Below are 25534 nucleotides of genomic sequence, written 5' to 3' on the forward strand. Positions count from 1 at the left end.
ATTAAATCTTGTCACATTTTGTTTCCTCACCATAATTTGATTAAAATTCGAATTATTCCCTTGTGGGAATAATACCCAAATTTTCGGCCCCTTTGATTAAGAAGGAAATAATAATTGTTTCTCTGTTTTATGGAATTCCTTCTATTCAAATAAATACCAAATTAATACCTAAGTCAAATTAATTGGGGATGTGAATATTTTCCTTGTATTGTGCTCTCCATATCACACGCCCCTTATGCTTCAAATTTCCTTGTGGAAATTTATTTAATTGTTAGCTATTTTATGGGAGTCTTTTCCTATAAAAAATTACCAAATTTAAATCCTATTCTTATTTAATTGAGGATTTAAATAATTTTCCTTGTGCACCCATTAAATTTTCGCTCTCCCCCTTTTATTTCCTACTTGTGAATATATTTCTCTCCAAGTAAATACCAAATAGATTCCTTGTTAATTTAATAACCAATTTTTGAAAATTCCCTTCTTTTAATTGTGGGATTTTATTTATTGGCCTCTATTTTATTCCTCCACAATTAATTAATAAATTAATTTAGTTGGGGATTAAACCTACTATAAAATCACCTAAACCTAACCCTAGCCCCCATATTTTTTCCCCTCCCAACCGTCCACCTCTCTCTCCCTCACTCTAACACGCCTCCTCCTCCCTCTTTACATTCTCTCCAAAAACTCTCCTTCAATCCTTGTTCTTGCATCCATTGGAGTTGGAATTTCAAGAGTTTCCGAGGAATCGCATCAATCCTTGTTTCTACCGTTTGATTTTGATTCAAGAAGGTATAATTTAAAATCTTTTCCTCATCCTTTCCATTGAATCGTTGTTTTTGAATCCCTCATGCATATAGTGAGTGTAGGAATCATAGATCGCAAAATTAATCGGTGGGAATTTATGTTTGTGTGAGAAAATTTGTGGATGTGCGATTTTGAATGAATATGTATGAAGTTTGGATGATTTATTGGTGAATGATGTGTGAATATATGAGAACATGATTGTGAGAAATTTTTGAAGCATGATTGTGTGTTGGAAGCAAGAATAATTGTGTTTGGATGAATGAGGAATAAACCCTAATTTCGAAATTGTGAAGCCTGAAGACTGTGGCGTTTGGACAGTGGATTCCGACGTGTGTTTGACCAGACAAACTCTCTTATTTTGACACAAATTTTTAACTGAGTAAATTTTGAGGTGTTTTTTGTGTTGTGTGTGAATGTCAGCCCCTTTTGACGAAAGATGAACTTTTAATAAATATTTGAAGTTGACGGCGCAATTCTGCCAGAAACTTGTATTCTCGCCCAGAGAGTTTCGTTTTTGATTTGACCGGCCAAATGGCTTTATCTTGATGTGAATTTTTTGACTGGATGAAATTTGAAGTGTCTTCTGTGTTTTGTGAAAATTTCAGCCTCATTGAACATCGGATGAAATTTTGGTAAATTTTTCAATCGAACCGCGCTGTACTGCCAGAATTTTTATGTTCCGACCAGAGGGTTGCATTGTTGTTTTGACTGACCAAATGATATGATTTCAGTGTGAAATTTTAACTGGACGTGCTTGAATGTGTCTACTGTGTAGTGACCAAAATATAGCTTCATATGAGGTCGGATGGATTTTTGGTGATTTTTACAAAATGACTGTGCAGTTCTGCCAGATTATTGTTATGTCAAAATAATACTTGTTGCCAAGTTTGGGTGAATTATATGATACATGTATGGTCAAGGAATGTATCTTATGACGTGATTATGTGTGATAAGTTGAGAAATATTATGACATGTTTTTTCTTATGTTGATGAATGTTGGGGTGGGTAATTTAAGAGAACGATGAAAGGAACGATAGGACATGCATGATAATTTGTATTGATTGAAGGCTGATTGTGTTGTGGTGTTGACAAGGGGATTGTGTGTACGTGAGCACAAGGAACGAGGGTTGCTTTGAGTTGGGTATTGTGTTGTTTAAGCAAACGAGGTGGACTTTCTTTTACAAATCTTTTATTTTCTGAAAATATGATGTGGTGTTATAAGGGTGGTTTAACTTGTTATGTCATGCCATGATATTTTGTTTATGAGATTGTTGTTTGATGCCTAGTTCGTCCGAGCTTGCTCCGTTAGGCTATATGGCTGTGTTGTGAAACGAATTCGGGTCTGAGTAGGGCCGCAAACCCTATCAGGTTGTGTACACTTGTGGGATCGTGAGCCGTCCTTGCTAGTCGGCCGGTCTCGTGGGCGAATAGTGTGGCCACAATTTCGTCGCCCATGGAATGATGATTGTGATTGGGGGATTGTTGAGAAAGTGGGGAGATTATTTGATTGGGCAGTCTATAAAATATTTTTGTGTTCTCGTGATATTTCTTAACTATATGTAAAACTCGAGATCACTGGTATGGATGACATAACTATATATAAAATGTTTTCGGCATGAGCCCATTGAGTACAACAAGTACTCAGCCCTGCATGTGTTTTCCCTATGTGCAGGTTGAGCGGGATGTTGCGGTGGATGTTGAGTCGGCCTAGGAAATTTTTGATGCGTTGTGTCTTCATACATATGTGTCATTCTTGACTCTCTTTGAAACTTTATCTCCGCTGCTATATATTTTTTTCCTATGCCCCAAGAGTTCTATTTTTCGTACTATTTTTTGGCATGTCAAATCCTTTAGACGTTAATCCGCTGTTTACTTCGTTACTTTAAAATGGATTTTCGTAAAGTAAAATAATTGTTCTTTTGGAGGTTAATTGGATTTTGATATTTATTTTGCCCCGTCGCTTCCTTTGAAAAATCATTTGCTATAAGTCTTTGCATTAATTGATAATGAATTTATGACATTAAGTTTCTTTTAAGCTAATTGAGTCTTTCTTATGAACTGTCGTCCTTAAATATTGTCTTTATTGCTATCCCGTGGTCACGATCTCCTCGTTTATAATACCCCTAGTATGGGCGGTCGTGACAAGTATTAGGCTTGTTTAGTTGAACAACCTTGGGATGTGTATTTTCGGATTATGTATCGGCACTCCTAGCTAGTTTTCCATTGGCAAATGTGCAAGGTTATGGAGTACATACACATACATTTATCCACAAACATACTTTATGCCACATATGCAATGTCCACAACATACACAATCATATCAACAATAGAAGCATTCATCAGTTTCGTCTAATCGATGACATAAAGAGAAATACACATCATGAAATAAATATGCTACAAACAACCAATGCCTACCCTAAACACACCCTACCACAAACGACCATCGATTGATCGATACCACAACCATGCACAACGGGACATAATACAACCGACTACCAATGGGGCATACAAAAATCCAATAAAAACAATTGTTGCCAATATAGCACATGCAAACCCTAAAATAAGTTGGCACCCCCATTTGGAAGTCATTTAGGTTCCCCTTATTTGGGTGTATTAGTCGACAACCTGTTAGGGGAGTTCGATGTACATGAACTAGCGAATGGAGACAGATTTTTAAGACCATCGAGTGCATTGTTTTCAGCGGGGTTGCATGGTTTAGGCGGCAACCTCTCAAACCGTGATCAGATGTTTCCACAAGGCAAAACGTCAATGATGAAAATAGGCGCTTCCGTAGTCGATGCCCCATCAATCGGCTGGACATCTTCTCAATGAACAGTTTACGACACACACTTCGTTTTGGAGGTTCGACCGGGGAGTTCACCTCGTCTTCCTCATCATCCACAGCCATGTACTCGACTTCCATCGACGAATACATGTCATCTCCGGAAGATGAGATGTGTATCACGTCTTTTGTCGGCTGCTCCCTGATGCCTCCACCTCTGAACAATTAGCAAGACAGTAATATTTGGGCTCACCGTGGTAGTAGTAATCGGCGGCGAACAGGTTGTTCTACATATCGACACCAACTTTTTGATTAGTCTCTAAATTACTATCATGAACATAAATTCAAAACAACGTAAAATAAGGGTTTATAGATGATTTTATACCTCCATCATCGCAACCCACACCGAGTTAGCGGCGTACAAAAAGTTGTCAACCCTGTCCCAGTAGGTCCCCTTTGATGTTATGATCTCTTTGAAAGTTCGTAGCCGCATTGCGAGCAGACTTAGGCGAATGGCGATTGCGGACTCGGTAAATGCCAAGCTACACCTATTGTTGGGATTCGCACACACAAGGCTTACACACACTCAATAAGATCACACACACACTCACTGTTGTATGAGATCACACAATGCAGAAAACACACACACTCACACTTTGAGTATTGAAGATGATAATCTTGGAGAGAAACTGGAAAACTCTTTATTGATTAAACTCTACTTCTAAACTACATACACGGTGAGCTATTTAAAGCTCTATAATCAAGTAGCAACTGCTACTAACTAACTACAAGAAGAATCAAGAAAGCAAGAAGAATAACCGCTACATCTCAGCTAACTAACTGCTGCTCCAACGGCTAGTTCGGCTAGGTTGCTTCTTCCTTCTCGGTTCAAGACCGAACTCCTTCCTCGGCTCAAGACCGAACTCTTCCTTCTCGGCTTACAACCGAACTCTTCCTTCTCGGCTCATTCCAGCTCAACGCCGAGCTTCCTTACCGAGCTTCCTTACCGAGCTTCCTTACCGAGCTTCCTTACCGCTGAGCTTACCGACTTCTGCCTTCTTCTTCTCGGTTAGTTCCAGGCTAGTTCCAGCTCGGTAAGCCGAGCTTACCGAACTCCTTTCTAGCCGAGCTTCTTCCAACTGAAATGAGCACTCCATTATTACAATTCTCCACCTGAGGGCTCATCTCAGTTCTTGCACAAACATTGATCAATTTCTTGCAATGATCAAATTTGTCTCTACCTAGAGACTTTGTTAGCATGTCAGCCGGATTGTGCAAGGTGTTAATCTTAATTACCTTCACTCTCCCCTTCCTTTTAAACAACCACTTGCAACTGATCAGCTTCCTCTCCTTTCCATCTGTATTCAGCTTGGATTTGTCCACCAAAATCCATGTTTTGTTTTTGAGTAAAGACTCTATTTCCTCATTCATGGCTTCAATCCATCTTTCTCTATCTTTGCTCTGCATAGCTTCTTTATATGTGAGTGGATCTGCACCATCAATACTTTCAGCTGCACACAGAGCATAATACACAACATCAGAGAACTTTGTTGGTGGCCTTGTTTCTCTTCTAACTCTGTCCCTTGCAAGCTGATAGTCTCTGATAGAGTCTGATATAGACTCACCAGCCTGGTTGCCCTGAGTTGGAGCCTCTTCTTTATCTGAATCAGACTCACTCCCTGAGTCAATAACTCCACCTGCTCCTAGGCCAACCCCCACAGGCTCCACCTTGAAGAAATCACCCTCATCTTCATTGGAGTCCAGCTTATCTTTCAGGTATGGCATCTGATCCTCCAAGAACACCACATCCCTACTCACCAAGACCTTCTGCTTACCGGGCTCAATACACCAGAGCCTATACCCCTTAACACCCCTCTGATACCCCAGCAAGATACATTTCAGAGCCCTAGCTTCAAGCTTACTTTGCCTAGCATGAGCATAGACTGCACATCCAAACACCTTGTATTTTGAGTAGTCACTATGAGCTCCATACCACATGTAATCAGGAGTTTCAGATTTCAGGGCAGTAGATGGGCATTTATTGATGAGATAGGCTGCTGTATACACAGCCTCACCCCAGAATCTGCTGCTCAAACCAGAACCAAGAAGTAGGCACCTCACCCTCTCTAGGATTGTCCTATTCATCCTCTCCACAACACCATTTTGCTGAGGATTACCAGGAACAGTCCGGTGCCTCTTCATACCCTTCTCTTTACAAAACAGATCAAACTCAGCAGACAAGAACTCTAGGCCATTGTCTGTCCTTAAGCATTTAACACTTCTACCCTTCTCTAGCTCAACCTCCTTACACCATATCTTGAACTTTGTGAGTGTCTCAGATTTTTCTTTAAGAATATATACCCACAACTTCCTTGTATAGTCATCAATGATAGCTAGAAAATACTTTCCTCCACCAATTGAACACACCGGTGAAGGCCCCCAAAGATCACTATGTATGTAGTCTAAAGGGGCTGTAGAAGAGTGAATACCTGTAGGATAGGGTGCCTTCTTAGCCTTTCCAAGTATACACTGCTCACAGGGGTTCATCTTGTTGAAATCTCCATAGATCAGGCCCTTCTTGATGAGTTCTTTCAAGCTTCCTTCTGCTGGATGGCCCAATCTCTTGTGCCATAGCATTATGGAATCATCTGACACTGCATTGCTTACTCCATCAACAGCCTTAGCCTTCAGATAATAGAGAATATGCTCTCTGTCAGCCTCCATCATCACTGCATCTCCAGATTTCACAAACAATTTTCCTTGACTCATCAATATGGTGAACCCTTTCTGCTCCAGCATTCCCAATGAAATGAGATTCCTCTTCACTTCTGGAATATACCTCACCCCAGTTAGGATCTTTATAGAGCCATCTTGTAGGCTTAGCTTTACCTTCCCTATTCCTCTGATCTGACAAATATGATTGTTTCCAAGAACAACCGTACCCGATGCTTCTTGAAGATCATGAAACCAGCTTCTATTGGGGCACATATGGAAGCTGCACCCCGAGTCCATTATCCACCTATGACTGACCCCACTATCACTGATATTCATGAGTTGAGCCGGGGGATCAGCACTCTCCACACAATCAGATTGATTGTGTCCCTCAGAGGCCATCTTTCTCTTCCATGCATGACAATCTTTCTTCAAATGTCCAGGTTTCTTGCACCAATAGCAAGCTCTGGTTTCCTTCTGAGCATCAGAACTTGAGGGTTTAGAGCCCTCAAACTTCTTCTTGAAGTTCTGCTTCTTGAACTTCTTCACATTCAAGGCCTCTGCAGCTTGAACATTGGAGCTTGCAGAGCCTCTGTTGGCTGTCTTCTGGAGTTCTTTGGCCATCAAGGCTGAATAGACTTCTGCATAGGTGATAGGTTTATCTCTTCCATAGATAATTGCATCACTTAGCTGGTCATACGAGCTAGGCAAGGCATTCAATGTGAGAATGGCCTTATCCTCATCTGAGATCTTGACATCAACAGATCCCAGGTCATCAATGATCTTGTTGAACTCCTCTAGCTGCTCAATGATGGACCTATCTCCAGAAAAACTATAGGCATACAGCCTCTTCTTGAGATACAGCCGGTTAGCCAAGGATTTGGCCAAGTAAACTTCATCTAACTTGTCCAAGATCTCCACCGCAGTCTTGGCTTCTTGAACTTCCCTCAAGACCTTATCTCCAAGGCACAGAATCACTGCAGAATGTGCCTTGAGCTGCATCTCCTCCATCTTTGCCTGAGCTTTTTCATCAAGCACTGGAGCCTTTCCTTTCTCCTCTGGTTTTGCAAGAACTGCCGCCAAGCCTTGTTGAATTAAAACCGCCTTCATCTTCATCTTCCACAGGCCATAATCATTCTTGCCTGTGAACTTTTCTGCATCAAGCCTTGCTGCCATCTCTGAAACCGTTTGATCCTCTGCAAATCAGCTTCAATATCCCTTCCCACAGACGGCGCCACTTGTTGGGATTCGCACACACAAGGCTTACACACACTCAATAAGATCACACACACACTCACTGTTGTATGAGATCACACAATGCAGAAAACACACACACTCACACTTTGAGTATTGAAGATGATAATCTTGGAGAGAAACTGGAAAACTCTTTATTGATTAAACTCTACTTCTAAACTACATACACGGTGAGCTATTTAAAGCTCTATAATCAAGTAGCAACTGCTACTAACTAACTACAAGAAGAATCAAGAAAGCAAGAAGAATAACCGCTACATCTCAGCTAACTAACTGCTGCTCCAACGGCTAGTTCGGCTAGGTTGCTTCTTCCTTCTCGGTTCAAGACCGAACTCCTTCCTCGGCTCAAGACCGAACTCTTCCTTCTCGGCTTACAACCGAACTCTTCCTTCTCGGCTCATTCCAGCTCAACGCCGAGCTTCCTTACCAGCTTCCTTACCGAGCTTCCTTACCGCTGAGCTTACCGACTTCTGCCTTCTTCTTCTCGGTTAGTTCCAGGCTAGTTCCAGCTCGGTAAGCCGAGCTTACCGAACTCCTTTCTAGCCGAGCTTCTTCCAACTGAAATGAGCACTCCATTATTACACCTATCATGCGCAACCCATGAAATACGTTGGAAAATTGTCTTGGTTCCACCGGGTTTCGCTCTTTAGCCGAAACATGGCGTCAATGACCACTCCGTCAACTCTGCCTATACAATTGTCGTTGTATAAATAGTCGGATTGTAATGGAACGTTGAGCACCATGATGAGAGAGTGGTAGGGTTGCATGGTTGGAGCTAATGAGATTGAATGGGTATCCAACCGATGTGTTATATATATAAGCATGTACGATTAGCATTTAATTGGTAATAGACCTCTAATTACTCCAATCCATCATTTACCTAATGACTTTAGGCGTGTAGAGTCAACCCAAGCTTCGTCTCCCTCCTCCCCACTTTGTTGATATAAAGAGATTGTGTGAATCTTCATTGATTAGATGAGTCGAATGTAAAAAATCATGGATTAAAATATGTCCGGTCAATGGATTTTGACCAAATAATAAATGTGACGAGACATTTAATTTTGTGAAATTAAATGACATATCGTCGATCTACATTTTACGTAGATAAATGTAGTATATTCACTTTCTCAAATCCGATTTCCGGTGAGTGAGAAATAGTGGATTAAAGTTGGGCATAATTAGCTTTTAATTAAAGCTTGGAGTTGGAGCTTATGGAATAATTAACTAGTGTTAATTATCCCACATTGGAGGATTAACACATCTTTTAATGTGTGTAAATTAAGTGACTTTATGTTACTTAATAATTATAGTGGACCAAGATGGGTGAAAGAGCCCACACGCGCGCACACGCGCACGCCGCCGCCGCCCGCCCGAGACCGTGCCCGTGCCCGTGGTCGCGGTCGCGGTCGCGGGCCTCGGGCCCGAGCCCGATCTCGATCTTGGATCTTGGATCTTGGATCTTGGTCTTTGGGTGGTCTTTGGGCTTGGTGCTTGGCCCAAACTATTCTTATTAGACCACCGCCGAGTCAGCAATCCAAGTGGCTTGACACGTCGTCAAGCGAGGCACAGTCACGGCTGCCACGTGAGAAATCCACACGCTCCACACACGGATGGCACACTCCTGCCACACGCTCGTAACCGTCGGCGGTTACGGATCTGCCATGATGAGCCTTCATGGCTTGGTTCACCCTGCATGGTGGCTCGGCCTATAAATAGGCTAGCCATTCCACTGCATTAGCTACTACATCATTCACAAGCATTACAGCATAAGCTCTCTCCCTCTCTGCATTGTCTTTCTGTCGAAGCTCTGCCCTCTCCTCCATCCAGTTCGCCGGAGCTCTGTTGATTGCGGTGCTGCATCAATAGAGACATAGCCGTTTTACCTTTGGGGACGACACGCCAAACCGAAGAGCACTACCGGGGCGTATCTCGTCTTGCGGGAAGAGGCCTCCTCGACTCGGCTTAAACATTATTCACGGTTACTGTTTCGTTTTTGCATTTGTAATCTCATTCTAGTTCAGTTTCCTCTTTTGTATTCCTTCTTTTGGGTTGTATTACGCCCGGCTTTTATCTCTTGTAATCCCCAGAAACCAACAATCACAAGACGAGATATCTTGCCTTGAAGGGATTTGGACCTTTTAAACTGAACTTAATAATTTCGAAACTTAAAACACCTTTGCTGGAGATGTCGACGGAATCTAACACCACTGCTGCCGCCACCACCGCCGCCATTCCTTCCACCATGGTGACCACTGGACCGGTCAATACGTCGTCAATTCCGACGATGATGCCCACTCCCGGGCGCTATCCCTCTTCATCAACAACCCCTTGGGAGTTCGTTAACCCCCTTGGGCTCACTGGTGGATCCACCTCGAGTGGATCGGTTGGTTCCACTTTTAGTGGTTCCTTCGGATCCTTTAATGGATCGAGTGTTGGGGCCTTCGGGCCTCACACGAATGCTGGGGCCTTCGGGTCTCATGCGAGTGCTAGTCCCTTCGGGGATAGTACGTTCATGGCGGGCTCTATGCCTAACATGAATGGTGGGGGCCCTATGCCCAACCATGTTGTTGGCTCCTTCTGGGGCAACGGAATTGGTTCCTTCCAAGGACCAACTGCGGCACCTTTGGCACCAAGAATGATGCTACCTGCCGAGAAACCACCCAAGTTTGGAGGATCAGACTTCAAGAGGTGGTATCAAAAGATGTTGTTCTACTTGACAACATTGGGCGTCACCAACTTTCTCACTGAAAACGAGCCGCCCGCATCAAGCGACCAAGAGACTAGGCTCAAAGTCATGGCAGATTATGAAGCTTGGAGGAAAGGAGATTACCTTTGTAAAAATTTCATTCTAAGTGCTTTAGATGATAGTTTGTACAATGTATACTCCAATGTAACCACATCTAAACAAATGTGGGAAAGCCTAGAAAAGAAATATAGCATAGATAATGTTGCAGGGACTGAACAGGTTGTAGCGTCCAAGTTTATGGACTACAAGATGGTCGACTCTCGACCCATCATGGAGCAAGTCCAAGAGCTCCAAATGATCATCCACTCCTTAGTGGCTGAAGGGATGACCTTGCCCGATAAATTCCTAAGGTGCACGATCATTGACAAGCTCTCTCCAAGTTGGAAGGACTTCAAGAGTTATCTCAAGCACAAGCGAAAGCAGATGACCCTTGAAGACTTGATCGTGAAGTTGCGCATTGAGGCAGATGTGCGCAAGAGCGATCAAAAGGCTAAGGGATTCACCCCAAATGAAGCCAAAGCCAATCTGTTGGAGCGGGGCGATCCCTCCAACAAACGCCCTCGCCCAAACCGTCCAAGTGACAAAGGGAAGGGAAAGCAGCCTTCAAAGAAGTTTGAAGGCGACTGCTACAAATGTGGAAAACAAGGCCACTTTGCAAAAGACTGCCGCAGCAAGAAGAAGAAGCCGACTGCCCACGTCGTTGAGAAGGAGTTCAAGGACTGGGATGAAAACGACCTCATTGTTGTGGTCACTGAAGAGGTCAACCTTGTTAACAACAACAAGGGTGACTGGTATATTGATACCGGCGCTACTGCACATGTTTGCGCAGATAGGAGTATGTTCTCCACCTACAACAACGTTGAAGGGAGAAAGATAAACATGGGAAATCAAGCCTCGTCTGAAGTCCTCGGAGTTGGTGATGTAATCCTCAAGATGACGTTTGGCGTCTCAATCACCTTGAAGGATGCGCTGCACGTTCCGGACATCCGGAAGAACCTAGTTTCAGGATCAATACTAGTGAATAAGGGTTTTAAACTTGTATTTGAATCCGATAGGTTTGCATTGTATAAGTTTGGGAAGTCCCTCGGAAAAGGTTATGTGACCAACGGACATTTCAAGCTTAGTGTAGCAACACTGCGTGTTCCAAAGCCATTGGCTAATAATAATAAAGCATCTACTTCCTCTTATTTGACCGAGTCTTCAAATTTGTGGCATTGTAGATTGGGACATGTAAATTCAAAAGCCATTAAAAGATTAGTGAATTTAGATTTACTAAAGGCTAATGAAGTAGATAATCAAGATAAATGTGAAATTTGTCTTGAAGCAAAAATGACTAAGTTGTCGTTTCATTCGGTTGAACGAAGCACAAAACCCCTTGAATTAATTCACACGGATGTATGTGATTTAAAGATGGTGCAAACTAGAGGTGGTAAAAAGTACTTTATCACTTTCATAGATGATTGCACAAGGTATTGCTACATTTATCTTTTAAGAAGTAAAGATGAAGCAATAGAAGCGTTCAAAAATTATAAGAACGAGGTTGAGAATCAACTTGGTTGTAAAATCAAAATGATTCGAAGCGATAGAGGAGGCGAATATGTAGCCCCGTTTGAGGAGTTATGCAATGCAAGTGGTATAATTCATCAAACAACTGCTCCATATTCACCACAATCTAATGGTGTTGCAGAACGTAAAAATCGAACTCTAAAAGAGATGATGAATGCACTGCTTCTGACTTCAGGATTACCACATAACATGTGGGGGGAAGCTGTTTTGACAGCCAACTATATCTTGAATAAGATCCCTCTCAAAGGAAAGGATGTTACTCCTTATGAGTTGTGGAAGGGAAGGAAACCATCCTACAAATACCTCAAGGTGTGGGGGTGTTTGGCGAAGGTGATGGTTCCTCCGCCCAAAGAAGTTACAATCGGACCTAAGACGGTAGATTGCATCTTCATTGGATATGCACTTAATAGTAGTGCATATCGATTTGTTGTTCACAAGTCCGAAATATCGACTATAACAGTAGGGACAACAATTGAGTCAAGGAATGCCGTATTTCTTGAAAATACATTTCCTTGCAAAGACAAAGAAACGTAACCAATTCTGAGACAAGAATTGAAGAAGAAGCCACTAGTTCTAAACCAGTGGAAGAAGAAGCCATTAGTTCTAAATCAGCGGATACGAAACCTGAATCGCGCAAGCGTGCAAGGCCCGATCCAAAAGATACAGTACTAAGACGTGGTAATAGAGTCAAAACACCAAAAACTTTTGGTCCTGACTACATTGCTTTCATGTTGGATGAAGAACCAACATCGATAAAAGTAGCCTTTGCTGGCCCAGACGGGCTGCATTGGAGAGAAGCTGTTCAAAGCGAAATTGATTCAATTTTGCTAAACCACACATGGGTGTTGGTTGATTTTCCCGAAGGTGCTAAACCTTTAGGATGCAAATGGGTCCTTAAAAGAAAATTTAAGGCCGATGGAACAGTTGATAAGTATAAAGCCCGATTAGTAGTAAAGGGTTTTAAACAAAAGGAAGGACATGACTTCTTCGATACATATTCACATGTAACAAGGATTACATATATTCGAGTGCTTCTCGCTATTGCTGCATTGCACAATCTTGAGATTCATCAAATGGATGTAAAAACCGCGTTTCTAAATGGTGAATTAGAAGATGAAATATATATGGAGCAACCCGAAGGGTTTGTAGTACCTGGACAAGAGAAAAAGGTATGCAAGCTCGTAAAGTCCTTATATGGATTAAAACAAGCGCCATTGCAATGGCACTTGAAGTTTGATAATGTAATGTTATCAAACGGGTTTAAAATCAACGAGTGCGACAAATGTGTCTACATCAAGAGCACTAATAACGGTCATGTTATAGTGTGTCTATACGTTGATGATATGTTAATCTTGGGTAGCAACACTCAAGTAATTAACGATACAAAGGCCATGTTAAAGAGAAACTTTGACATGAAAGACATGGGTCTAGCCGATGTAATTCTTGGAATGAAGATTCTAAGGACGAATGATGGAATCATCTTAACACAATCACATTATGTTGAGAAGATATTGAATAAATTCAAAGCCTATGATGACGCGCCGGTTAAGACTCCAATTGAACTCGACGTTCACTTGAGCAAAAACAAAGGCGAGCCCGTTGCACAAGAAGAGTATGCACGGGTCATCGGGTGCATTATGTATTTAACTAATTGCACTCGACCCGACATTGCTTGTGCCGTGAACAAGTTGAGTCGTTACACGAGCAATCCAAGCAAAGAGCATTGGAGAGCTCTTGTGAAGGTTTTGAGATATTTAAAACATACTCAAAATCTTGGGCAACACTTCTCGAGATACCCCCCGGTACTTGAAGGGTACTGTGATACCAATTGGATATCCGATAATAGAGACTCACTTTCAACAAGTGGATACGTCTTTACTATTGGGGGTGGTGCTGTATCGTGGAAATCCACAAAACAGACATGTATAGCCCGATCAACAATGGAATCGGAGTTCATTGCCTTGGATAAGGCGGGTGAGGAAGCCGAGTGGCTTAAGAACTTCCTTGAAGATATTCCATGTTGGTCTAAGCCAGTGCCACCAGTGCTAATCCACTGCGATAGCCAAGCAGCTATTGGAAGGGCAAACAATGGTTTCTATAACGGTAAGTCTCGACATATACGTCGACGACATAACACCGTGAGACATTTGATCACAACTGGCGTGATTACAATTGACTATGTGAAGTCAATAGATATCTAGCGGATCCGCTAACCAAAGGGTTAAACCGTGATCAAATGAATAAGTTGCTAGAGGGAATGAGTTTGAAATCCACAAACTAAAGAATTATCATAGTGGTAACCCAACCATGATGACTGGAGATCCCAAGAACTTGGTTCAAAGGGACAACTAAGCTATGAGAGTTCATGAGAAACACTCAACTATATTTATTCCCTAGAGAGCAATAGAGTGTTGGAGAACTTGCCTAGTGGTAAAGGCCATGTCTATGACTTCTAATGGTTCTTAAGAATCTCAAAGAGATGGAGTTCTCAAAGAGACCAAGTATGGCAAGGTACTTGAGTAAGAGTCACCTATATAAGTGCGAAGTGTGGTCGCTTCATAAAACGCACTTATGAATCCAAAGTGGTGTCCAAGACCGCAATGGACACAAAACGTGAGAACGGATGAGGTTGAGGTGTTTAAGCGTTAACACCATTGTCTCGGTGCACGCCGTGGGGGATTAGTTCAAAGCATCGCGCTACTAAGCCGCCTGTGTATCCGATGGTGTCGACTATGGAGGGTTAAAAGCCAACGACTACCTATCCTTATGCTTATATACCTCGTGAGGGTTGAGCTTGTGTCTGCATGCATATGCATTCGGCTATTTCCACTCATGTGGGGGATTGTAAAAAATCATGGATTAAAATATGCCCAGTCAATGGATTTTGACCAAATAATAAATGTGACGAGACATTTAATTTTGTGAAATTAAATGACATATCGTCGATCTACATTTTACGTAGATAAATGTAGTATATTCACTTTCTCAAATCCGATTTCCGGTGAGTGAGAAATAGTGAATTAAAGTTGGGCATAATTAGCTTTTAATTAAAGCTTGGAGTTAGAGGTTAGGGAATAATTAACTAGTGTTAATTATCCCACATTGGAGGATTAACACATCTTTTAATGTGTATAAATTAAGTGACTTTATGTTACTTAATAATTATAGTGGACCAAGATGGGTGAAAGAGCCCACACTCGCGCACACGCGCGCCCCGCCGCCGCCGCCCGCCCGAGCCCGAGCCCGATCCCGATCTCGATCTCGATCTTGATCTTGGACTTGGATCTTGGCAATTGGTCTTTGGGTGGTCTTTGGGCTTGGTGCTTGGCCCAAACTATTCTTTTTAGATCACCGCCAAGTCAGCAATCCAAGTGGCTTGACACGTCGTCAAGCGAGGCACAGTCACGGCTGCCACGTGAGAAATCCACACGCTCCACACACGGATGGCACACTCCTGCCACACGCTCGTAACCGTCGGCGGTTACGGATCTGCCATGATGAGCCTTCATGGCTTGGTTGACCCTGCATGGTGGCTCGGCCGATAAATAGGCTAGCCATTCCACTGCATTAGCTACTACATCATTCACAAGCATTACAGCATAAGCTCTCTCCATCTCTGCATTTTCTTTCTGTCGAAGCTCTGCCCTCTCCTCCATCCAGTTCGCCGGAGCTCTGCTGATTGCGGTGCTGCATCAATAGAGACGTAGTCGTTTTACCTTTGGGGACGACACGCCAAACCGAAGAGCACTACCGGGGCGTATCTCGTCTTGCGGGAAGAGGCCTCCTCGACTCGGCTTAAACATTATTCACGGTTACTGTTTCATTTTTGCATTTGTAATCTCATTCTAGTTCAGTTTCCTCTTTTGTATTCCTTCTTTTGGGTTGTATTACGCCCGGCTTTTATCTCCTGTAATCCCCAGAAACCAACATCGAACACCACATTTACTCTACTACACATCAACTGTCAAGCAAATAGAATTGAGGAAGATTTCCCAAATCCTCATTGAGAATCTCTCCGAACACGGTTTTGCCATACACCTAATACATTATGCCTCATTCATTGCTATGGGTCCCCATTTTTCTGGTAGTTGTATGAAGTTTGATGTGAACAATATACCCAATGCCTTACACTACCGCTACTATACTCTATCAAATGGAGACAAATTGCATTGGGAAGCCACGCTATTCAGCTTTACTGATTACTAATTTTTTCCATTACTAAGCAATATATCATTTTTTGTTTTTTTTAAAACACCTCAAGGTGGAGGGTTCGTGGGTCCCTCATCCCTATATATCGACAAGATAATTGCGTACAGACCGAGCCATGCCCAAACGGAGCATGCTCTATAAAAACGAAAAACGAATGAGAGTATCTTGGGGGGTCCACTTCCCAATACTAGAAGGACACCAATCTACTCTCTTCCTTTGCTTACAAGTTGAGCACCCAAAAAACACAAAGAAGAGACCATTATCTACCTAGAAATTGAAAATTTGGTAGCCCAAGCTGATCCATCCGAGCCATTGCGTTGATAATTATCAGAGTCGTGATATGATCGAACTCTACAAGGATGGTTTCCTTGCATCCTTGTTGCGCTAGCCAGATTGCCACTTTGTTGCCAACATTTGGAATGTGAGAGATCTTAACCGTAACTCGCTTAAATTTGTTGCGGATCTCCGTGACCCGATGACACGTACTAGTGGACCCATACTTGTCGGCACGTAGCAAGGCCACGACTTCTGTTGAGCTAATTTCAATCCAGAGTTGCTGGTCTCCTCCTCTTACCAGATCTAGCCCGAGAGACAAAGCCTGCAGTTCCGCATCAAGGGGAGAAGCTGCAGAAATTTCCGTTGTAAACCCTCAGATCAGATTGCCTCCTTTATTCCGGAGGATGCCTCCTGCTCCATCCCCACTGTGCTCCATTTTCCATTAGAGTTGAGTTTAACCCAGTTGGTGTCCGGTGGTATCCATCTAACCAGTCTGACTTGTTTGTGTGGTTGTACTCTCCAAGACGAGGAGTCAAGGAAGTCTGGAATGTCACACCCACTCCACTGTTCCTTGTCCAGTTTACCAGCTGTGCTCAGCTGCTGCAAGTACTGTACAATCCTGTTGAGTACCGTATCAGCTGTAAACAGAGACCCCCTGTGAAATAGTCCGTTTCGTTGTGACCATAAGAACCAGAGAACCAAGCAAGGGATGATGGAACTTGCGTGTGGACTAGTTGTTCGGCACAGATGGCGATGCCAGAATCTGATCCTTGTTTCCAAGTCCTTAACAGCAACATTCCAGATCGGCATGTTTTGAAACCAAGCAGCGATTTTCCCCCAGACTTCTACCGCCACCTCCTCATACAAATGCTCTCTCGCTTCAACTCTCGGTGATCTGCAGCACCTACACTTTGAAGCAAGGCTAATTCTCCTCCATTGTTGTTAGTGTTTGAGCTCATCAAGACCGGATTGAGCTGGTGGAAGAATCAAGTCAGGAAATAGCCGTTGGGAACCAAAACAGGAACTAGCCGTTGGAAACGGTTATAACCGTTGTTCGGCAAAAGGAAGCTGTTCGGCAAAAGGAAGCTGTTCGGCAAAGGAAGCTGTTCGGCAAAGGAAGCTGTTCGGCAAAGGAAGCTGTTCGGCGGTTTTCTTGATCGATACTTCTTAAGGGAGTTGCGATTCATTCCAGAACGAACAACAACAGAAATCAAAAGTGATAGAGAGAGAATTCAAGAGAGGAAGTGTTATCTTTCAGCTGTGCGTTTTTAGCTCTCGAAGCAAGAAGTTTTCGGGCGAGTTGAGGGTTTTCCATCTTGTAAATTCTTGAGAGTTTTGAGTGCTCTTATGTTTGTAATTTCTCGAGTGATCAATAAAGAAACACACCAGATTCTGCCCGTGGATGTAGGCTTACGCCGAACCACGTAATTCGCTTGTGTTCTTCCTTGCATGTTGTCATTTCATTAATTTGCATTTCGATCATCACAACCGTAGGTTCGTTCTTCACAACGTGGCGCCGTCTGTGGGAAATTCGTCCACTGAATTGATCGAGAAGGCATAAAGTTTTGGGAGTTCTTTCTTTGTTTTTTTTTCTCAAGAAGGCGCTCAACCTGTTTGAATAATGGCTGCAGCAAGGTTTGATGTTGAAAAGTTCACAGGCCGAAATGATTTTGGCCTATGGAGGCTGAAGATGAAAGCAATCTTGATGCAACAGGGTTTATGGGAAACCCTAAATGGTGGAGGCAGTAATGAGGAGGAGAAGCCCGAGCCTGATGAAAAGGAGAAGGCAAAGGCTCAAGACAGAGAGTACAAGGCATATAGTACCTTGATACTCAACCTCAATGACAGAGTCCTCAGAGAAGTTTCAAAGGAGGAGACAGCGGCTGGAGTTTGGTCCAAGTTGGAGTCATTATACATGGCCAAATCCTTGGCAAATCGGCTGCACCTGAAGCAGAAACTTCTCACTTTCAAGATTGCTGATGGAAAAGGTGTGTTGGAACAGCTCGAAGAATTTGGGAAATGCATCGATGATCTTGAGAACATTGATGAAGAGATTAAAGATGAGGACAAGGCTCTGATGTTGTTGAATTCCTTGCCACCAAGTTATGAGCATTTCAAGGATGCTATACTTCTTGGTAGAGAGTCCAAGATTGGATATGAAGAGGTGTACTCTGCTCTAAAGCTCAAGGAAATCCAGAAATCTAATCCAAAGTCCACTGAAATGGTGTCTGAGAGTCTGAGTGTTGCTGATCACAAGAAGAATGTGAAAAGAAAGTCACAGAAGAAGCCATGGAAAAACAAGACAGCTGACTGGAAAGAGACCAGATCATGCCATCACTGCAAGAAACCAGGCCACATAAAGAAGAATTGTTGGGTTTGGAAGAAGAAGCATGCCGAGGAAGAGAATGGCAAGAACAATGCTGATATTGCAGAAGAGTTGGTGGTCCCGGAGGCTCTGTGTGTGACTGAGGACATGGAAGAACTTCCATGGATCATGGATTCTGGATGTAGCTTCCACATGTGTCCAACTAGAAGTCATTTTGAGGAAATCAAGAATGCAGCTGGATCAGTTTTGTTAGGAAATGACCAGATATGCAGAATCAGAGGAGTTGGGTCCATCAGGCTTAGACTTCATGATGGCTCCATCAGGTTACTCACTGGTGTGAGGTTTATTCCAGAGATTAAGAGGAATTTGATCTCTATTGGAGTGTTGGATGCAGCAGGATATAATTGCATATTATCTGATGGGATTATGAACATCGTCAAGAATGGTGATGTTGTTATGATGGCTGAGAGAAAGAGAAGCCTATACTATCTAAAGGCAAGTGTGGTTACTGGATCTGTGAATCTGGTGCAGGTATTAGACTTAAGAATGTGGCATCTCAGACTCGGACACTTGGGAGAAACTGGAATTAAAGAATTGGCCAAGAAGAAGCTGATTAAGCTGGAAAATCCCAATGAGCAGTTGGGTTTGTGTGAGCAATGTGTGCTCGGAAAGAGTAAGAAACTGCCCTATGGAAGAGGAATTCACAGCTCAAAGTCACCACTAGACTATGCCCACAGTGACTTGTGGGGCCCAGCTACACCAGCTTCATTGGGTGGAGGTAGATACTTTCTATCCATTATTGATGATTTTTCTAGAAAATTATGGGTGTTTATCTTGAAGGAAAAGTCAGAGACATTCATGAAATTCAAGGAGTGGTGTAGGGAAGTGGAGGTGGAGAAAGGGTGTTCTTTGAAGTGTTTAAGAACTGATAATGGGCTGGAATTTCTGAGTGGGGAGTTTGATTCTTTCTGCAAGCAGAAAGGTATGAAGAGGCATAGGACATCTCCATCTAATCCCCAACAGAATGGAGTTGCTGAGCGCATGAATAGAACCATCCTAGAGCGAGTTAGATGTATGCTCTTTGGCTCTGGAATGGCTAAGAGATTCTGGGGTGAGGCTGTGAGTATGGCAGCAGTTCTCATCAATAGAAGTCCTTCTTCAGCTATAGCTTTTGACACTCCTGATCAGAGATGGTATGGAAAGGCCATGGATTATTCGAATATGAAGATTTTTGGTTGTATGGCTTATGCACACATCAGGCAAAGTAAGTTGGAGCCAAGGGCCTTGAGATGTGTGATGATTGGATACCAAAAGGGAGTGAAGGGCTACAGACTGTGGTGCATAGAGCCAGGAAATCAGAAAGTTATTATCTCTAGAGATGTGCAATTTGAAGAAAGTAGGATGCCATTTCTGGAAAAGGCTCAAGAGAGCCAGAGGCCATCTCATTCTGAGAAAGAACCAGAGCCTGAGAGGATGGTGGAGATGGGTGTTCCAGAACCTGAGGAGGCTGAGGAATCAGTTCAGGTGGAGGTTTCTGGAGCAGATAGAATTGCTGAGCCTGAACAGCAGATGGGAAATCATAGTGAACAAGAAGAAGCAGATGCTGATGTCTTGAACCCTGAAGAAGAGCAGCAGGATTTGGGTGACTATGTTCTAGCCAGAGATAGGGTCAGAAGAATCCCTAAACCATCTACAAGATACAGTGAAGAAGAATACTTGCTATATGCACTATGTGTTGCAGAAAACATAGAGTATGCAGAGCCTTCAAGCTTCAAGGAAGCTATGAGTTCTAAGGAGAGCAAGCAGTGGATGGAGGCTATGATAGATGAAATACAGTCCCTGATCAAGAACAAGACATGGGTGCTTGTGAAGAGACCTTCCACACAAAAACCAGTGAGTTGTAAGTGGATATACAAGAAAAAGTTGGAGGTTGGGAACAAGATTAGGTTCAAGGCTAGGCTTGTAGCTCGGGGGTTCACACAAGAGGAGGGAATAGACTATAATGAAGTATTTTCTCCAGTGGTAAAGCATGCCTCAATCAGAATTTTGCTAGCTATAGTTGCTCAAAGAAGTTGGTTTTTGGACCAACTTGATGTGAAGACAGCCTTTCTTCATGGAGAGCTTGAGGAAACTATATACATGAATCAGCCAGAGGGATTTGTGATACATGGGAGTGAAGATAAGGTTTGTCTACTAAAGAAAAGTCTATACGGTTTGAAGCAAGCAAGTAGACAATGGCATATCAAGTTTGATGAACATATGCAGAGTATGGGATTTATAAATTCCAGATATGATAGTTGTGTCTACTTCAAATCAAAGTCTGAGGGACCTGCTGTGTATTTGCTATTATATGTAGACGACATCTTGCTTGCTGGACCAGATAGACAGGAGCTAGATAGGGTGAAAGCCTTATTGAAAAAGGGATTTGAAATCAAGGATCTGGGGAGTGCTAGCAAGATTTTGGGAATGGATATATTCAGAAATGCAGATAAGAGGGTGTTGTGGTTGTCCCAAGAAGGCTACATTCAGAAAGTACTGCACAAATATCAGATTGACAAGAGTAGAGCAACCTCAGTTCCACTATCACAACAGACTAAGCTGTCCAAATCACAATGTCCCAGAAATCAGCAAGAAGAAAGAGAGATGAGCCAGATACCTTATTCCAACATAGTTGGGAGTGTGATGTATATGATGATATGCACAAGGCCTGATATTTCTCATGCGGTAAGCGTGGTGAGCAGATACATGTCCTGTCCGGGAAGAGAGCACTGGTTGGCTTTGAAAGGGATTCTCAAGTATCTCAAAGGAAGTAGTGATCTGGGAATAATGTTCAAATCAGAGAATGAAGGAGATAAGGATAGCATTATTGGGTTTTGCGATTCAGATTATGCAGCTAACCTTGATAATAGGCGCTCACAATCTGGGTACATATTTACCTTGTTCGGCTCCGCGGTGAGCTGGAAGTCTAATCTCCAATCCGTGGTGGCTCTATCGACGACGGAGGCAGAGTATATAGCTCTTGCTGAGGCAGTAAAGGAAAGCTTCTGGCTTAGGGGTATAGTTGGTGATTTTGGGGTGAAGCAAGAGAATGTTGTGATCAAGTGCGACAGCAATAGCGCGATTTGTCTCTCGAAACATCAGACATATCATGAACGCAGCAAACATATAGACGTGAGGCTGCATTTCATTCGAGATGAGGTTGAGAAGGGTGCGGTGAAGATTGAGAAGGTCAGCACCGAGCACAATGCGGCTGATGCACTTACTAAAGCCCTACCAAGATCCAAGTTCCGACATTGCTTGGATTTGGTTGGGGTGGTCCGAAATTTGTAAGTATGGGAAGGAAGGTGGAACTGGTAGTGATGGATCTTAGATTGCTCAAAGGTGGAGGATTTGTTAGTGTTTGAGCTCATCAAGATCGGATTGAGCTGGTGGAAGAATCAAGTCAGGAAATAGCCGTTGGGAACCAAAACAGGAACTAGCCGTTGGAAACGGTTATAACCGTTGTTCGGCAAAAGGAAGCTGTTCGGCAAAAGGAAGCTGTTCGGCAAAGGAAGTTGTTCGGCAAAGGAAGCTGTTCGGCAAAGGAAGCTGTTCGGCAAAGGAAGCTGTTCGGCAAAGGAAGCTGTTCGGCGGTTTTCTTGATCGATACTTCTTAAGGGAGTTGCGATTCATTCCAGAACGAACAACAACAGAAATCAAAAGTGATAGAGAGAGAATTCAAGAGAGGAAGTGTTATCTTTCAGCTGTGCATTTTTAGCTCTCGAAGCAAGAAGTTTTCGGGCGAGTTGAGGGTTTTCCATCTTGTAAATTCTTGAGAGTTTTGAGTGCTCTTATGTTTGTAATTTCTCGAGTGATCAATAAAGAAACACACCAGATTCTGCCCGTGGATGTAGGCTTACGCCGAACCACGTAATTCGCTTGTGTTCTTCCTTGCATGTTGTCATTTCATTAATTTGCATTTCGATCATCACAACCGTAGGTTCGTTCTTCACAATTGTAGTTTAGCATCGACCGGAACTCTGTTGGCAAGGAGCCTCTAGATAAAAATAGATATAGAGGGGAGAATACAGTCATTCCAAATCGGATTAAAGACCATCATAGCCGGCTGCAGATGTATGCACATTTCCCATGTAAAGCGTGTAGAGAAATTACCATGTGAAGAACGGGTCCACCGCAGTATGTCTTCACCCCCGGAGTCTATGGGGATATTGAAGACTTCAGCAATAACCTCCCACGGCACCCCTATGGGTTCAAGTACGCTTCGAACCAAAGGCTCATTCCATACCCCGTTCACCCAGAAATCATTAACTTTCTTTTGAGATAAGGACATCCCTGGATTGTATAACACACTCATGGGTTTGTCTCCACACTCATGGGTTGTACTTATTGGGAGTGGATGAATCACTTATTGCCACTTTTGGTTAAGATATTAGTTTACTCATATTAATCGAAAGCATTACGTATTTGGGGACCTTCATATTTGTAATGAGTGGTTGTAGTATTGTATTGGGTATTTTGTTTTTAAATGCAACTACACTAACATAAAATATGTTGCATGCAATGGACATTAACATAACATCAATAACCCAATAGGTCAATACCATTAAAATGATACCAAAGTTCTTACAATTCAAACATCAAACACACAGCATGAAAGGATCCTAAACACAAATATACAACATCAACACGTCAACGACATAACACAAAGTTCATAGACTTAAACATAACATATAAAGAGAACCCTGAGATAGATAATAGTCGACGTCCACAAATAGTACTTTGGTTCATCCTGTTGGGTTGGACGGACCAACCACTTCCCCCATGTCATAGTCGTTTGCCTTGTCTGGCCAAACACACGAACTAAATTTTCGTATTCGGGCACGTCCTTGAGGTAGTACGCAATTGCGAAATAATTCTCCTGCAACACCGATGCATAACAAAGTTATACAAATATAAACACAAAAACAATTTCGTATTTAAATTGGACTCACAGTCATCATTCGATTCCATGTAATATCTTTGGCCACTACGTACTCCTCGGCAGACTCACATACCGCACTATCGTAGTTGATGACAAACTTGAACGTATTGTACCTCATCCTTAAGAATTTGACACGCTCACCGATGTCCTCTGGCTCTTGCCAAATAGTGAAATCTTCGACAAGCATTTCACGAGCCCGTGTGAGGAAGGGGCCAGTAAAAGTCTCCGCCTGTCCAAGTGCTTCAGCCTCTTTTCCTTATGTTCCACCATGTAAGCCAGCAAGATGTTGTCTTCCTCCGGTTGCCAACCATCAACATAGAGGTAGATGTCCTTAGAGTGTGGCATGATAGGCTCCATTGGTAGTCTATCCGCCGTGTGGAAGATTTTGCGGACGAGGTGGTTGTTGTGTCTACAAAAATAACACTTGGTTAATAAATAGGGGTAAAACAACCGAATGATTAATATCTACACTACATTGAATGACCGAATAGCATTAAATGGTGGGCTATGGCTGCATGCAATGTAAAGTTGACAGCTTTGACCACTTTACCACGCCAAAACAGCCTTTTTCCCTAACCGAGGCATTGGAAAGTTGTAGATATAAACTACTATATGCAATATACTTTTGAGATGTACATTCACATTATAGTATATAATGGCCGGAGTCGGCATGCAACAGCTTCCAAATGGAGGGCTCCCATATCTACGTCCTCCGTTGTTTCTTAAAATATTCTCTCGTTTGAACAACATGGGAGAACTGGTAGGTTATAGCTATTTTTATTTTTCAAATGTATATGGCCACATTCATGCAACTATTTTCTTGATTTGGTTGTAATTCAGCGGTTGCCAGCCGAATTTGATGCGATTCACGGAGCAACCCTTCATTGGAGTGTAGGTTAGTGATGCCAAACGGTGATGGGTGGACAGTCCGACTCCTTCATTTGGGAAGCGGGTCACGCTTCCAGACGGGTTGGAGAGAGTTTGTTGGTGACAACCTCTTCAAACATGGTGACTTTCTAACATTCACCCTAGTTGATGTTAGCACATTCCATGTCAAGAGATATGACATTCGCACAGGCGTACCTCCATTAACAGACGGCGAAGGTTAATCTTTTTACTCTCTTAATGACATTCCATTTAATACTTGATTATAGTATGAGATGTTCCCAAATTGAACAGATTATGAGTACGACCCTAATGACGACACTCCATTCACCAACGTCGACACCACAGACGATCACCAGCCATCGGCTACCGAAACTGATTCTTCTGATGATTCGGGTTATGAGGATGACCATGATGCTCTTGACTTGGACGGGTGATATGCTCAGATTTTGCACTGTTTTAAGGCCACTATTTGGTTTGTTTTGAATGTCAAAGTTGCATTACATGTTCATTATTTGCATATTTTGTCTATTTTGGTATTTTGACATGTTTTGTGAGAAATGTGCATATTTGAGCCTAAAAAGGGAGTCAAAATGCGAAGTTGGAAATATGGAGCTGTTCTGCATGTCCAGCGGTCCGCTGCAACACAGCCAACGACCGTTGGCGCCCAACGACCGCTAAGACAGTAGCGGCCCGCTCCGAGAAAGTTGTGCATAGAAGAAAGGACACGCCCAGCGACTGCTGGAGAATGCGTGACGACCGCTACAAAGAGTCCAGAGAGTTACGGGATGATTGCCAGCGACCGCTGGCCAAGAGACAGAAGCTTCGGACCAACCCACGGTGACCCCTGGCCAAGGTGCAGCGGCTCGCTAGAAAAAAGTGGAGAGCAGATTTGCACTATTTTCTCTCCAAGATTTACCATCTTTTGCAACCATTTTCCTTATTTGAAGAGGGGCAATTTTCTCCCTATAAATACTGCCCAAAGCTTCATCA

General features: G+C 42.9%; 1 protein-coding gene across 1 annotated transcript; it reads left to right on the forward strand.

Moving 5' to 3' along the window:
• The first annotated feature begins 24558 nt into the window (after window positions 1–24558).
• LOC121776782 (B3 domain-containing protein REM20-like) lies at window positions 24559–24978 on the forward strand. The gene is made up of 2 exons (XM_042173949.1): window positions 24559–24760; window positions 24836–24978. Exons 1-2 carry the CDS (start codon window positions 24559–24561, stop codon window positions 24976–24978), a joined length of 345 nt encoding a protein of 114 aa, XP_042029883.1.
• The last annotated feature ends 556 nt before the right edge of the window (window positions 24979–25534 follow it).

Source organism: Salvia splendens, chromosome 18, assembly GCF_004379255.2.
Source record: "Salvia splendens isolate huo1 chromosome 18, SspV2, whole genome shotgun sequence".
NCBI lineage: Eukaryota > Viridiplantae > Streptophyta > Magnoliopsida > Lamiales > Lamiaceae > Salvia > Salvia splendens.

Excerpts from the sequence above, each read along its gene's own strand:
- LOC121776782 (XM_042173949.1), top strand. The coding sequence starts at position 24,559 with ATGCCAAACGGTGATGGGTGGACAGTCCGACTCCTTCATTTGGGAAGC. Across the intron at positions 24,761-24,835 it reads TCCATTAACAGACGGCGAAG|ATTATGAGTACGACCCTAAT; the intron begins GTTAATCTTTTT and ends CAAATTGAACAG.